At 45.7% G+C, this 16121-nt stretch overlaps 1 protein-coding gene across 3 annotated transcripts in view; it reads right to left on the bottom strand.

Moving 5' to 3' along the window:
- The window catches only part of MPHOSPH9 (M-phase phosphoprotein 9), a 692762-nt gene that overhangs the window by 367051 nt on the left and 309590 nt on the right, over positions 1–16121 (bottom strand). For all 3 annotated transcript variants that reach the window (XM_086942918.1, XM_086942920.1, XM_086942919.1), the window contains exon 10: positions 1939–2414. In XM_086942918.1, coding sequence (XP_086799044.1) covers positions 1939–2414 — 476 coding nt within the window. The remainder of the gene's footprint in view (positions 1–1938; positions 2415–16121) is intronic.

The following is a 16121-nucleotide window of genomic DNA, read 5'->3' as shown; positions in this document are numbered from 1 at the left end:
TTAAGGGGTTAAAAAGTCGTCTTATACGCCGGAAAATACGGTAACATCTTTTTCCTCATAGAATACCATTGACACTTTTTCTCCCAAAAAGTTTTTAAGTGTCGACTTTTGAAAACTGAGAATATTCCTGAAAAATTACCCGATTAACCAAAACGTATTTTCTCAACTGTTTCCAGGAAATGTCCCAGTGCTGAATCTAGGTATCCAACACTGAGTAAGAACAGTAACGATAAAGTAACTTACCTGCAAATTGAATTTCCTCCCATAGGAGAACATTGGTGATTCTATGTGAAAAAGTTTCTGAGTGTCAACTCTTGAAATACAATAATATTCTTTAAAAATCATACCTATAACTAAAACACATTTACTCACCTGTTTTCAGGAAATGTCCCAGTGCTGGAGTTAGTAAAAGTAATCTGAAAAGTAATTAACTGCATTTTACTTAAAAAGCCAATTCATTCAAATATACTATACCTGCGAAGTGTTGCAAATTGCTTACTTAAACTGGAACCAAAATCAGTACACGTTATACTGCAATTTTGAACTGTGTTCACACAAGTAATTTACGACTGCAAAGTATTGTTATGCTTACCTGTGCCATGCTTGCTTGGTTCTAGAAATAAACAACAGTATTTTGTTATACAAAAACAATTGGCCTAGAGTTCAGTTCTTGTGTGTACATCAAATGCTTATTACTGTCCTCTGATACTTCCTTACTGCTCGACCAAGTTACCACTTTAGAGAGTAAGGTTCTATCTAACTTTAACCTCTGCCAAACCTCTGGAGACTCTTGGACTTTATACACACTGTACCTCACTTTGGTGCAGTGTATATATAGAGCCAGTTGCTTACACTCGGGTGTACCCGCCATTCCACGTGATCTGCAACACCAGTGAGCAAGGAAAAGCAGTCAATGACTGGAACGAGGGACTAAACATGTGCAGAGGACTCTGGTGTGAGGATTTTAAGCTTTCTCAAGTTAATGCTTGCAGTGAAACATACTGAACTGAATTAGGCAACTAACAGTAACATTAAAAGGGAACTCATCTGTATCGGTATCTAATTCATGCCTCTACCTACAGTATACTAGGGACTAGAAGAATTAGAATTGCCAGACTGGGGAGTGAGGACCAAAAGGGGAGGTATAATGCTTACTGGAGACCAAACCCAGGATTACAAACCTGTATCTGCCATTTCAATTGAAGTGAGTAATATTTATTCATGCTGTGTGATTAAAGTACTTTCTTTTCATATAACAAATCAGCACCTGGTTGGACATTACGTCAATGCGCCTGCGGGTTTATTGCCGAGTTTCGAGCTTCTGTCCTCCAAACTACCTCCTTAATAAACTTGTGACTGCTCGCTGCCCTGAGAGTCAAGCTTTAAAAGTTTTGTACTTGGCCTAGTTTGCACAGCCAGGACACCAATGGCAACCCACCTCAATCACCACAGTTGGGGCCCAGTAGCTCCTGTATTTCCCCAAAACAAGGTCTGACATTTGTCACAAGGAGTTCCAGATGGCTGGGAGAGCTGGCTTGATAAAAAATGTTCCTGCTGCATATGTATAATAAAGTTTGTACATGTCACTTTAGTATCACATTTGTTCATCTGACTCTGCTTTGTCTCTCCAAGCTTCTGCTTTAACTTTTAAAAGTAGTGTAACATGGTTGGGGGAAAAAAGTGTTGTATTCATTAATATATTAAAGACTTTATTTGCAAGCAGTGCAAACTTGCTTTTATTTTCAATGAAGCAAAGATTGCAGTTAATTAGTACTAAAGATGCGTCAAAAAGCTATACGTGTAGTTGTAATACATACTGCAGTCACAGATAAGTGAAAGCAAAAGTAACCCTGCCTCTGATCTGAGCAAACCATCTGTAAAGAGCACACTGCAAAGTAATTTGCATTAAAGAACAGATTCAAAAGAAAAGAAACTTACCTAGACAACATTACAGGATGCTCTGCAGATGAGGAGGAGGCATTGTACTCTGGGTCCTGATCGTCACCACTGTGAAGCAGTGACCGGGTGTCAGATGTTGGTGTTAGAGTCCGACTGCTTCGATCACCCTCACTCTGAGCTACAGATTCAATGGGTGACATACCGGCGCCATTAAGTCGCATTAAAAAGTTTGTATTCTCATTAGTTTTATTTTGGAATGTAGGAGTCCTGTGTAAGTCCACAGATGAAACACAACTTCGGGAAAAAACGTTTGGTGACCCACTCAGCATAGGTGAATTCATAGCGCTATTCCTGGAAAAGGACTCCATGTCAGAATGGCTACAAGAGCTAGATTCCAAAATGGAGTCTGGAGTGAATGGTACTGTAGGTCCCATTTGGTGTAAGAATGTGCTGGAAAGAAGATCTGGATTTTGATGGCCTGGCTTCATATGTATTGTCGGATCTAGGGTCCACACCTGTGAAATAAGAGATACAAAACATCAGCAAGAAGACCCACAATGTTGCAGTTTCTTGTAATTGTCAGACGAACTAATCAAACATGCCCACTTCACAATTAACTGTTAGACATGCTTGTAAAATCAATGAACTTGTTTCCACTGAAATGTAAACCAATTATTGTGAGTGCTTTTATTGCTTAGGATAGATTTTTGCAGTGTTTTTAACTGGTAGAACAAATGTATACGATACTGCCTAAGGATTAAAGTGGGTGGTTTATCGCTGTGTGATATTGTTTTATAATGGGTGCAAGAAGTTATTTAACCCCTTCGAGGCTGATGACGAGCTGGGCTCGTCATGGTGTAGCCTCCTCAAACACTGATGACGAGCCCAGCTCGTCATGAACAATGGGTTTTTTAAAAAGTCATCATTCCAGCAGAATCAAAGCAGCGCGCATGTGGTTAAGAATTCTGATCCAATCTCTACCGCATTGTTGTATCCACCACTTTGGGACAGCCAAATCAGCGGTCTAGTTTTCCGGATAGGTCTGGTGGCAACCCCCAAACACCATTTAATCAGCAGCCCTGCATGACCATGCAGTGGGCGGAACAGTGACATGTCAAAGTCCACCCCATCTGCACCTATTTGTGCCCCAACCTCAGCAGCAGTCAGATGCTCTGGCCAATTTCATTTAGCTAAGACCATTCGGTATGACAGACTAGAAGTAGAGGCACCTGATAATGTTATGGATCTACCCTATATTACCAGGACTGTAACGGTCTCTAAACCTTAATACACTGGCACATTTTGTCAACATAATGCCAACATGCCCTCAGCTAACATGTGTAAAGCTGCGCTCTTAACTACACGCTCACTTTGCAATCATAGCATTTTAATACACAATTATATTCCGCATCAGCCGTTAGACTGCATTTGCTTTCCAAAACATGACTGGGGGCATCCTCTATGCCTGCCATAGCTCTCACACTTCCAGACAGGTGTAAAATAAGCAGTATTAACAGAACAGACCGAAATGGAGGAAGGGATCGATATTCATTATTGAGATTTTCTTTCTAATTATTCTGATTAGCACGAATGATGCCCCAGGAACTGAATGTTTGTTTTGCACATCAACTTTATGCCCCACACTATCGATTACTATTGCACTGGTTTTTCTTGGGGGGGGGGGGTTTGCTCTTGATGAAAAATTGTATAGAAAGCAGCTGTTAGGATGTCCAGGCCTCCTGCCTTTTTATCCGATGCAGGTAAACTGCTTCTAACTTGGAAAAGGTAGAAAGAACTTTCGGATTCCTACTTCATTGTAACGGGGGTAAAAAATTGCCTGCAGCAAGGAAGCAAGGCTAATTACTGCGCAATCTTGGAACAGAATGTAGAAACAGAGAGAGTTTGGAAGAAATGTCTTAAGAAGTGGGATATGGCAAACCAACGGATATATAATGATATCTTAGTGAACAGTTAGGGACAAAAATTACTGAACTCAAGAGGCATATTTTTTGCACAACAGCAAGGAAAACAGAAAAACTCAAACACTGTCCGCTTTCAAAATTGGGAAAGGACATGCGAATTTGGTGAGCTCACTGATTCACTTACAATAGAACAGCTGGTTCGATGCAACTATATCCCAAGAATGCAATCTTTGTCTACAGTAAAAAATAGGATTGCTCATGATTGGGTTACAATGGAGTGCAAAAAATTGGTTAGACATTCAAAAGAGTCAATTCAGGGTAGGTGCAGTAGTATATCTGGGTCAATTCAATTCAATTTATCTTATTAAGATAAGGATCTCTAATGAGGTCCACAGTAGAATAAAGTAGCATACACAGAATTGTGGTCACAATTATAACAAAATAATATTAAAAATACATATTTAGATCCTTTACCATCATCAGATAAATCGAATTGAATACACACGTAATTTATTATTAAAACTTCTGTAATAGGACAATTCATAAATGGTTAAATGGTTACAATTTTGTGCAAATAGTCCATACCCCCATAGCAGCTAAGAAGATGTGCAATGTATTCCAAATAAAGTAAAATCAATAACAGTAACAGCAAAGTCTTCATATAGCCTCAAAAGTTATATTCATGCTAAAACTGTTACCTTTGGCCAAGATATTGAACAGGCATTCATTCGTAATTTCACTATAATTAAAACCAATTCTTGAAAGGTAATGACTTTATATGAAAAACCAACTCCCGAATAGCAGCACATATTTTGCTTTTAAAATGCATGCCTTTACAACGTGGGCAATACAACGAACGCGGTTACCACATGTTCCATTACAACGCAAGTCGTTACAACGACTTGCCTAGGGAAGCGCTGGACTTCGGAATAGTATATTTTACTGTTCCAACACCAGTATGTGCAACAGTAGGGAAGGTGTTGGATTTAAAATCCAACAATGCGTTCCCTAAAGCAAGTCACTGTAACGATTTGCGTTGTAATGCAACGTGTGGTAATGATGCCTTTGTTGTAGTGCTTGCATTGTAATGGCACTGCGTAGTTCTGGTGTTGTAAACGCTGTTTCCCATCGGCGCACATCAGACAAGAATATCTGGGTCATACCATTTCTAGAGAAGGCATTGGTCACAACAAGCATTTACAATGCAATGGTTTCGCCTTTTGAAAAGTTTGAGCTATTGGCATTGTAAATGACAAAATTTGTATTTATGTGTTGGTTTTGAAAACAGATAAATAAATGGCATTGTCATTTACAATGCCAATAGTTTAATCTCTGGCAAATGCCACACAAAAACACACAGACCCACACACACACACACACAGACCCACACACACACAGACCCACACACACACAGACCCACACACAGAGAGAGCCACACACAGAGAGAGCCACACACAGAGAGAGCCACACACACCCACCCAGAGCCACACACACCCACCCAGAGCCACACACACACTCAGGAGAGCAAGCACAGCGAGGGGGCAGGAGAGCAAGCACAGCGAGGGGGCAGGAGAGCAAGCACAGCGAGGGGGCAGGGAAGCAAGCACAGCGAGGGGGCAGGGAAGCAAGCACCGCGAGAAACACCTCTGCTCCACCCCAGCCTCACGCTGCAGTCTCCTGGAAGGTACAGTAGCGGACCTAGCAGCTCATAAGTAATGGACCAAACCAAAGCATCCTTTCTTCAGTCCCCTTCCTAACGCCCCCCTCTCCACCCCCACGCATTCTAGTTTCAGAAGCCCCGCTCGCTGTGCCTGAGGCTAAAGCGATCAGCAGCCGCAGCTCAGACAAGGCATTTTTGTTAACTTATATGGCCATCCTGTGAATGAAAGTGCATAAGCTCTAGTTAGCACAGACTAGAAACGTGGCGTGGTGGTTGGTGCTCTGTCCTTTATGGACTGCAGTGTCTGGAGGTAATGCACTAGAAGGATAAGTTACTTACCTGTAATCCTAGTTCTCTTCCAGGGGTATCCTCATCAAAGTCATAAGCACTGAATATTCCCGCCCATGTGCGGGACCCCGGAAACAATATAAAAATATATATGTAAAAAACACATCTCGCTCCACATATATGTATGTACATATATTATTTTTCTCACACCAATGCAGCTCCATAACTGAGGCTAAAACAATGTAAACACATATACATGCACTGCAATTATTTAGGAAACAAAAGGAAAGAAAACACATTAGGTCAAATAACCTTTGAACTTTGTGTTTTAATGAGTAGACCACTCATAAATCCTGAAAATTGCTTGTAAATAGACATTGTTAGCCCTCAGGCTGCATTGTAAAAACAATAGCATAGAAAATGAAACCATTTTCAACAAAAAACTGGCACCGTGCCTTTAAGGCAGCCATGACCCCAGGCTTCCCATCATGCCTCAGGGGTGACAGTTAGGTCAGTTGTTCTTTGCATAACCCTGAAGATAGGGCTCAACCACAAGATTGAAATAGTACCAAATCTCATTTACCTGGGGAGGCGGGTGGGTTGCTTATGACTTTGATGAGGATACCCCTGGAAGAGAACTAGGATTACAGGTAAGTAACTTATCCTTCTCTTCCAGGGGATCCTCATCAATAGTCATAAGCACTGAATAGAATAGCAAGCCCATCAACCACCTGCAGGTAAATGAGAAGTACATGACCCAACCAAATCATAACAGCCAAATCCTCAGCTGTTAAACAGATTCCGCAAGGAGGCCTGGCTCACCTGGGTATCTGCTCTCGTGTCAGAATCTAGATAGTAATGTCTGGTAAATGTATGGACAGACCTCCAGGTCGCCGCTTTACAAATCTCAGACATGGGCACATCATGCAGGTAAGCCGCCGTGGCTGCTCTACCTCTAGTGGAATGCGCTTTAGGAGTACCCCCCAGAGGTTTCTGCGCCAATTGGTAAGCAAGCTTGATACATGAAACGATCCACCTGGAAATCGAACGTTTCGATGCGGCATGACCAGTTCGGATCGATCCGTTTTTAACAAACAATTGATCAGAATGTCAAATAGACTTGGACCTGTCCAGATAGAACTTTAAAACCCTTTCCAGGTCCAAAGAGTGTAACAGCCTCTCAGCTGGAGTAGAGGGATTAGGAAAGAAAGTGGGTAAAGAGATAGACTGATTATATATTATTAGATAGACATGAAAATCTGATACCACTTTCGGCAGGAAAGAAGGGTGCGTTCTGAGCACCACTTTGTTTAAATGAAACACTGTATACGGTTCTTTAGTACAGAGGGCCTGAATTTCGCTCACCCTACGGGCTGACATAATCGCGACCAAAAAAGCCGCTTTCCAGGAAATATGCTGGAAAGTAGCTTTATGAATGGGCTCAAAAGGTGGGCCCATCAATTTTGATTGTACTAGGTTCAGCTCCCAGGGAGGAGAAGGAGGCCGTACAGGAGGGTACACCTTTTTCAGACCTTGCAGGAAATCTTTTACTGCTGGAAGCTGAAAAAAAGAAGTCTGTGAAGGTGATCGCCTATAAGCTGTTATAGCGGCTAAATGCACCTTAATTGAGTTAAACTTCAAACCTGCTTTAGTCAGGTACAACAAGTATGGAAGAACTGCTTCTTCCTGACTCTTCACCGGATTGTGACCATTCTGCATGCACCACATATAGAACCTCTTCCACTTGCATGCATAAGAATGTCTTGTGGAAGGACTTCGTGCTTCTCTCAGAATGGACATGCAGTCCTGTGGCAGCCCTAGATGGCCGTACTGAATGACCTCAGGAGCCATGCTGCCAAGTTCAGTGACGGAAGGTTGGGATGGTGAATCCTCCCGTTCATCTTTGATAACAGGTCCTGCCTGCATGGAAGCCTCTTGTGAGGAGACACTGACAGGTGAAGTAGGTCCGTGTACCACCATTGCCTCAGCCAGTCGGGGGCAATCAGGATCATTGGTGTGCACGAGTGGTTCAGCTTGCTCACCACCTTCGGGATCAGCGGAAGGGGTGGAAAGGCGTACACAAATTGCCCTGACCAGTCGATTAAAAGAGCATTCCCTCTTGTTCCTGGTCGATAGAACCTGGAGGCGAAGCTTGGGCATTTGCTGTTTACGTCGTCCGCGAAGAGATCTATGGAATGATGACCCCATGACTGGAAAATGTCTTCTAGCACTTCGTCGTTGAGAACCCAGTCTTCTTTGTCTTCGAAGTGCCGACTTAGTGCGTCCGCCCTCACGTTCTGCTCTCCTGGGAGGTGGACTGCCTGAACAGACAACTTGCGAGCCAGAAGCCAATGCCAGATGCGCTGAGCTTCCAGAGACAGCGTCCTTGAGCGGGTTCCTCCCTGCTTTTTCAAATAGTACATCGTGGTGGTATTGTCCGTCTGTACTAGAACCATTTCCTCCTGACGCGAGGGAAGGAAAGCTTTGAGAGCCAGGTGGACCGCTCTCAATTCCAGCAAGTTGATGTGATAAGTGCTTTCTTTGGAAGACCACAGACCCTGCACTTGTAGAGGACCCATGTGCGCCCCCCATCCTTGCAACGATGCGTCTGTGATGATCGTTTGAGTAGGAGGAGGTTGATGGAAGAGAACTCACACCTGCATGTTCTGTCTCTTCGTCCACCACTGGAGGGAAGATTGAGCTACCTCCGACAAAGTGATCTGATCGTCCCATCGATCTGAGTGTTGGTCCCATTTGTCCTCCAGATCCTGCTGAAGAGGACGCATCCGAAGTCTGGCGTTCGGTACTAGGAAGATGCAGGAAGCCATCGACCCTAAGAGTGAGGCTATCTTCCGCACGTTCTGAGACCTGTGGTGAAGAATTTGCTGGCACTTGAGCGCTATCGAAAACTGTCTCTCCTCCGAAGGAAACACTTTTCCTACTTGGGAGTCTAGCAGAGCTCCTAGGAAGTGGATCTTCTGAGTGGGTTGAGAGACAGACTTGCTGTAGTTGACATGCAGGCCTAGACGCTGACAAAGTTCTATGCATGTATGGAATTGATTCCTTACATTGCCTGGAGTTGGACCTTTCAACAGCCAATCGTCTAAGTATGGGTATACGAAGACTCCCCTGCGGCGTACAGCTGCCGCCACCACTGCGACACACTTCGTGAACACCCTCGGGCCGACTTCAACCCAAACGGAAGGACTTTGAACTGGTAGTGGGAGGTCCCCACCCGGAATCAAAGGAATCTCCTGTGATCGGGCCGTATTGGTATATGAAAGTACGCATCTTGAAGGTACATCGAACACATCCAATCCCCCTTCCCGAGATGTGGATATATTTGGTGAAGCGCCAACATGCGAAACTTTTCTTTTCGTACATGCAGATTGAGTGTTCTCAAGTCCAGAATGGGCCTGTATTCCTCCTTTTGGCCCTTTTTTCTGACCAGAAAATACCTCGATGACACTCCTTTCCCCCTTTGGGCCACCGGAACTCTCTCGATGGCTTCTTTTTCGAGGAGTGCTGCTACTTCCTTCTTTAACCTTTGTAATTGGTGGCTTGACGTTGACATCGGGGGAAGAGGTGGAGGTAGACGATGGAAACGAAGACAGTACCCATTCTGCAGCGTAGACAACACCCATTGATCTTTTGTAATGGCCTGCCACTCTGTCCTGTGATGCGCAATGCTTCCCCCCACTGGAGTGGGTAATGGCGCTGGGGGAAGTGAAGACTCATTGCTTCTGCTGAGATTTATTGAAGTTGTTGCCTTGGCGCTGATTTCCATTTCCTTTGGAATTGCCCTTGCCTTTGTATTGTGACTTTTGTTGGCCTTGCTGGTTCTGGCCTTTCTGCCAGTGAGGGGTTTGAACCCTCTGCTTCGAAGAACCCTTGTTGTTCGAACGGAACTTCTTCCGGAATTCCTTTTTCTTTTCAAGCCCCACGGCTTTGAGGGTGTCTAACTCGGTCTTCATCCGTTGCATCTCCTCATCAGCACTCGCTCCAAAAAGAGACGTGCCTGAAAAAGGAAGGTTTAGGATTCTGGCTTGAGCCTCTGGTTTCAATGCTGTGAGGCGTAACCATGAGGATCTCCTCGCTGTGATTCCATGCACATAGCCATGCGCAGCCAGCGTTTCCCCATCTGCCGCCGCTCCTATAATCTGATTGGAGACTTGACCGCCCTCCATCAGAACCTCCTCAAAGTCCTTTCTATCTTCCTGAGGAAGTTTTGCAGAAAACCTCTGAAGTGAGTCCCACAGAGCTCTATCATACCTGCCGAGCAGCGCTTCCGCATTGGAGACTTTGAGGAAAGAAGCTGAGGTGTTACAAACTCTTCTCCCCCATGAGTCTTGCACCTTGCTATCCTTATCCGGAGGTACCGTGGATGAGGAAGCTACCGCATTGGATTTTCTAGCCGCCGCAATGATTACTGAATCTGGCGGGGGATCAGCTTTGAGGAATAGAGGATCCTCATCCGGAGGACGATACTTCTTGAGAATCCTCACTGGAACGGACTTCACCGTTGCCGGAGTGAGGAAGACTTCATTCACTGGTTCCATTATACCCGGGACCAACGGCAACAAAGGTTTGGGTGCCGTTCTGTGTTGTAGGGTTTCAAATATGACAGTCGTCTTGATCTGCGGAGCTGTCATAGGCACTCCCAGCTTCAGGGCTCCCCTGCCTAAGATGTCTTGGAACGAGAAAATATCTTCAGTTGGAGATATCCTCGAGCGTGGACTGCTTGTTAGGGTCGGAGAGATCGGGTTCTCGAAGAACTTGAAGAGCTACGGGTCCTCCTGGACCTAGATCTTCTACTTGAACGCGTTCTAGAACGAGATCGCTCTCTGTGACGAGATTTTCTCTTACTTGAGTGCCTAGTACGAGACCGTTCCTTGCGGGGGAGAGGTTGGTCTCGATACAGTCTTAGCCGATCTGCCGTCTCCTTGTCCTTGGCCCAGTGGTGAAGAGGTCTATTCCACCTTGGGGAAAGATGAATAGTAGGAGATTTGTGGATGGGATCCTTCACTGGTGAACGTGACCGTGGAGGCTGATCCGTTTGATCCTGTTGCGATCGTGCAGGGGATTTGGACCTCTCCCTATCCGATGCGCTGCTTTGTCCATCCGAGTATCTGCCACTTCGAGATGAGGAAGATGAGGAGAGACTCACTAGAGATCTAGAGGAAGACCCCGACCGAGATCTCTCTTCTGCAACCCTTCTTCTCTTGGCAGGAAGATCCTGTACTGGAGATTGTTCCACCTCCGCAGCCGATGCTGAACCTGGAGAACCCAACTGCGGCCCTAGGACGTGAGCCTGGCCCAATGATTCACTCTCCTTCTCCTGAATCACCTGCTTCAAAGGTGACCTCTTCTGTGATCTTGCAGGAGAGATGTTCTCTGGCTGTGAAGCGCTCCGTTCCCTGGATTTTTGCTGATCCATCGACGGTGGTCGTATCGACACCGAGCAGGTAGTCGCTCTCTCGACGTCGACCGTGATTTCTCCAACGTCGACCTCGGGTGGCAATGACTGTCCTTGGCCGTGGAGCATCTCGCCGTAGAAGGCTGTCTGCTCGACGTCGACGGAGGCTGTTTCGACGCCGATCGCCGTTGTTTTGTCGGCGACTGGGCGTGCCTCGATACCGAATGCCGCTTCGACGTCGAACGCTCTTGACCAGGCGTCGACGTTGGCTGCTTCGACGTCGACCGACGATGTGTCGACAGAGGCTCCCTCGACGCCGAATGACCATGACTAGTCATCGACGGAGGATGTCTCGACGCCGATGGCCAGGCGTCGACGGAGAATGCCTCGACGTCACAGCATGACGATGCTGCTTCGACGTAAGGTGGCTCGCCTTCGAGCTCTTCTGCTTCGACGGTGACCTATCCCTCGACGCTGTCTGTAGCGGAGGTACCTTAGATGTAGACGCTGAAGACATCTTCTTCGTCGCCGTGGACTGCTTCTCCAACGCCGATCCCGACGTCGAATGTGAACCAGTCGGGGCTTCTCTCGACGTCGACCGCGCCTTCCGACTTTTCTGCTTCTTGGGAGATCTTCCTCTCTCAGAAAGCCCATAAACTCTGATTCTCTCACGTTCTTTAAGAGTCCTGGATGTTAAAACCTGGCAGTGTTCACAGGTTTTAGAGGAATGAGATTCTGGTAGGCACAGGATATACACTGAATGAGTGTCAGTCTTGGCCATCTTCCTTCTACATGAAGGACATTTGTCAAAGAGGGAAGGCATCTTTGACAGAAAAATCACCTTTTTTAAGCCTAAAAAAGGTTTCAGTAACACCTTATGTCTAAAAGACGTTGAGTGAAAGCAAAATTTGTAGATTAATAGGAATATTTTTTGACAGAAAGTCAAAAAGAAAGGGAGCTGTTTCACCAGATTCCTGACTGAAGGAGCCGGAAAGAACAACTGACCTAACTGTCACCCCTGAGGCATGATGGGAAGCCTGGGGTCATGGCTGCCTTAAAGGCACGGTGCCAGTTTTTTGTTGAAAATGGTTTCATTTTCTATGCTATTGTTTTTACAATGCAGCCTGAAGCACAGGGTCAGAGCTGATTTGCATATAGCCAGTGTCTAACCCAGGGTGGTGTGGAGTGCAAAAAAACGATGGATTTAGGCCAAGATCCTTGTACTGGGGTGAATGTATGACATTGTTCTACATTCTGTCCATCAACTGTGTTTTTTGCAATTTTCACCCCGAGTGTGCTGGGTATACTCAGACGTGAGTCCCAGGCTCTCCACACCACTGAAGTCAAGCTATCCAGGCTGAAGAAGGCTGATAGCCAGAAACCGGTCCTTGGATGCTTGATTCCGGTCTGGGAAAGACATGGCTTGGTAGTTCGGACTGGACTGTTCCCATGAGGCACAGGGTCAGAGCTGATTTGCATATAGCCAGTATCTAACCCAGGGTGGTGTGGAGTGCAAAAAAACGATGGATTTAGGCCCAGATCCTTGTACTGGGGTGAATGTATGACATTGTTCTACATTCTGTCAATCAACTGTGTTTTTTGCTTCTTTCCAGCCAACGTCACATGACAATCAACGAACCCAGAATTACAAGAACACTGACCCCCACACACAAACAGCTGCTTCTTGACTCCAAGTACTGGGAACCCCACCGATAGCACTATCCCTCTTCTCTAATAAAGATCCCTTAAGCACTGCTGCTCCACATCAGTATTCCCTTATCTACACCAAAAACAGGAATCATTGAACCCTAAACAAGTCCACATTAACTATAACAACCATCGGAACAAGCTCCCTGAACTCCAAACAAGTCAGGTCCCGGACCGGCAGCCAATCACAGCGCTGCCCGGGGAATGACGTCACGGGGGTGTCCCGGGCGGCAGCCAATCACAGCGCGGCCCAGGGAAGGACGTCAGGGGGTTGTCCAGGGCCGACCAGCGGTGATTTTCACACGGCAACAGATATGGGGGTGGGCTCCCTCGAAATAAATAACAAGAAAACCATAACCTGCAATTTTTGGGGCTAGATGTTACTGATACCAGTCAGAATTGAGGCGAGAGGGAGGGGCGGGAACGGGCTCACGGACAGCGGGAGGGGGGACGGGCACACGGACTGCAGGAGGGGGGGGGGGCACACGGACAGCGGGAGGGGGGGCGGGAACGGCAGCGGGACTTCGCGAAACCCACCCCTGCAAAGGACACTTCCGAAATGGTGGAAAACAAAGCTGTAAAAAAAAAAAAACACCGCCCACCGCCTCGATGACGATCAGAAAAGGGTGGAGAGGGAAGAAATTGCGGGAACGCCCACAAATCTGGTCCGGCCATGAAGGACAGATCTCTGTTCCAATGGCTAGCCTCCATTTATGGAGCTAGCCAAAGGAACAGAGGGCGGATTACCAAGCCACATAGTATTCTCATTAGGTTTTCACCTGCGCGAAAAGCTGCGCAGTGCGCAGCTTTCACTTAGGCGAAACCTAAAAATGACTTAGTGGAGTCTATAATTTGAGATCCCAACCCCTGAGAATAAGGAAAGGCGGAGGTCCTTTATAGGTCTATGGGATATTATTTGAGGTTCCTAAAAGACTTTGCTTCTTTAGTTTAACCAGTGAGACTACTTCTTAAAAAAGTGAAACTTTGTGTGGTCTGTGGAGTTTACCAAAGTATAAGAACAGTTAGGGAAACTGCCCATTTTGTGACATTTTGAAAAGGACAATATTGACAAATGATGCAAGCCTGAAAGGTTTTGGTGCTGCTTGAGCTCAGCTGGAAAGATGATGAGACTAGAGTGGTGGCCTTCACCTCAAGGGTACTTAAAGTAGTAGGTGCACTATTCTGTAATTGAGAAGGAAGTAATACAACCCTTCAAGTTTTATTTGTGGTGTATGCTTTTCATTGTAATGAGTGATCACAAGCCGCTGGTAAATGTGTTTTTTTATATTTCTTTTTATTAAACAGTTTGACTTAATCACAACAATTGATTACAAGCAGGCAACATCATCATATCTCAGTAAATTATATATAATACAAACTTCATTACAGTTGTCATAATAATTAGATCAAGGGGTTTCAAGAGTGTCAGTGTCCATCTGCTGACAAGGTGGGAGACAAATGTCACCCATGTAGCGGTTCCATGCTCCCCATACCTTATTCCATTTCCCAGGGCAAGCTCTAGCTATGAAAACTGACTTTTCCCTATACATACACCAGTATAGATCCTACTTCCACCTCCTCAATCGAGGCGACTGACTAGCACCCCCACTGCTGTGCGATGTTTCTTTTCGCTATCATATATGCTAACGTTGCCCATTGCGTAGTGTATGTGTTGAGATCTGTGGGCTCCCAGACATTTAGTATGCACCTCCGAGCCTCTGGCTGCATGTCAACCCCAAAGTACTGCCCGCAGTGAGCGGTGGATGTCTTTCCAATACAATTGTATCTGTTGACAGCTCCACAGTATGTGGATAAATGTTCCTAATTCCCCAGACCCCCTTCGGCACTCTCCGCTTTCTGTCTATCCCATTCCAACCAGACAGGGACCCGTTACATAGGTCCTATGCAATATTTTAAGGAACAGACTAATTTGCATATAGCCAGGTTCTGAGCTGGGATGTTGCAGTGAGCTAAAAAACGGTGTTGGATCTAGCCCTGATTTCTTGACTGGGTGAGAGTATTCTGCTTAATTCAGAACTCTGTCCATCACCACCCCTTGTTGTTAAATATTTTGTCCACCATAAGCGTGGAAGGGTATACTCAGATGTGAGTCCCTTGCTCATTGCACCATCAGGATTCAAGCAAGCCGGGCCGACGACGGCTGAAATGCCAGAAACCGGTCCCCGGAAGCTTGTTTCCTTCCCAGTGTAAGAATTGGCTTGGTAGTTTGGTTTGCCCTGTTCCCATCATGCACTGGGACAGGAACAGACTAATTTGCATATAGCCAGGTTCTGAGCTGGGATGGTGCAGTGATCTAAAAAACGGTGTTGGATCTAGCCCTGATCTCTTGACTGGGTGAGAGTATTCTGCTTAATTCAGAAACTCTGTCCATCACCACCCCTTGTTGTTGAATATCTTGCCAGTCCTCGTCATCAAGTTCTAAGCCATCACTGCTCCAGTTTCCTTTAAGGGTCTGTAATGGATCTTCCATGTTGTTGATCAATTTCCTATATATTAGGGAAATGGTCTTTTCAGGGAGGTGTCCTTCCAGCACTCTATCCTCCAGGGGAGAGGCTTCCAGGAGGGTCGTGTTACTAGGGATCTGAGTGAGTAATGCATGGAGAACTTGGAGATACCGGTAATACTCAGTGTCTGTCAAGCTGTACTGTACTTTAAGTGATGTGAATGACTGAACCGTTCCCTCCCTCCACACGTCTTTGATTCGCGAGATCCCTATACGGTCCCATTTATCAAAACCTTTGGATTTCCGAGGCTCCCCAGTTTCTCCGAGTTCCACACTGGAGTGGCTAGTGTGAGTTTGTCATCCGACTTCAGGTGTTTATTGACTGTGTGCCATATCTTGACGGCGTGTGCTGTAGGTCCAGTTAGTGGGAGGTAAATGTGTTTTAATTCAAGGGAAGTGACCAAGCCACAGCCAGGATAACCAGGTAGATGGAAGGTATCAGAGTTCAATCTTGAGATGCAGTATGTGATGTATTTCAAAAACAAGGCTGCTGACTGCTTCACCAGCTTTCCTGTTTTAGAGGACGGTCTTGGAGAGCCAGAAGGTTTGAAGGTGTTATGAGAGCAAAAAGAAGTGGACCAAGTCCAAAAGGAAGGATGTGCTGTTATGAAAATAATCAGGGAATTAAAGGTTGGCCTGATGTAAGGAACCTCACTGGAGCTGAAAGACAGTTTTATGCTGTCAAAGATAAACTGTATGAAAAAA

This window comes from Lissotriton vulgaris, chromosome 11 (genome assembly GCF_964263255.1).
Source record: "Lissotriton vulgaris chromosome 11, aLisVul1.2, whole genome shotgun sequence".
Taxonomy (NCBI): Eukaryota; Metazoa; Chordata; class Amphibia; order Caudata; family Salamandridae; genus Lissotriton; species Lissotriton vulgaris.
This window is presented reverse-complemented; position numbering and strand designations above follow the sequence as displayed.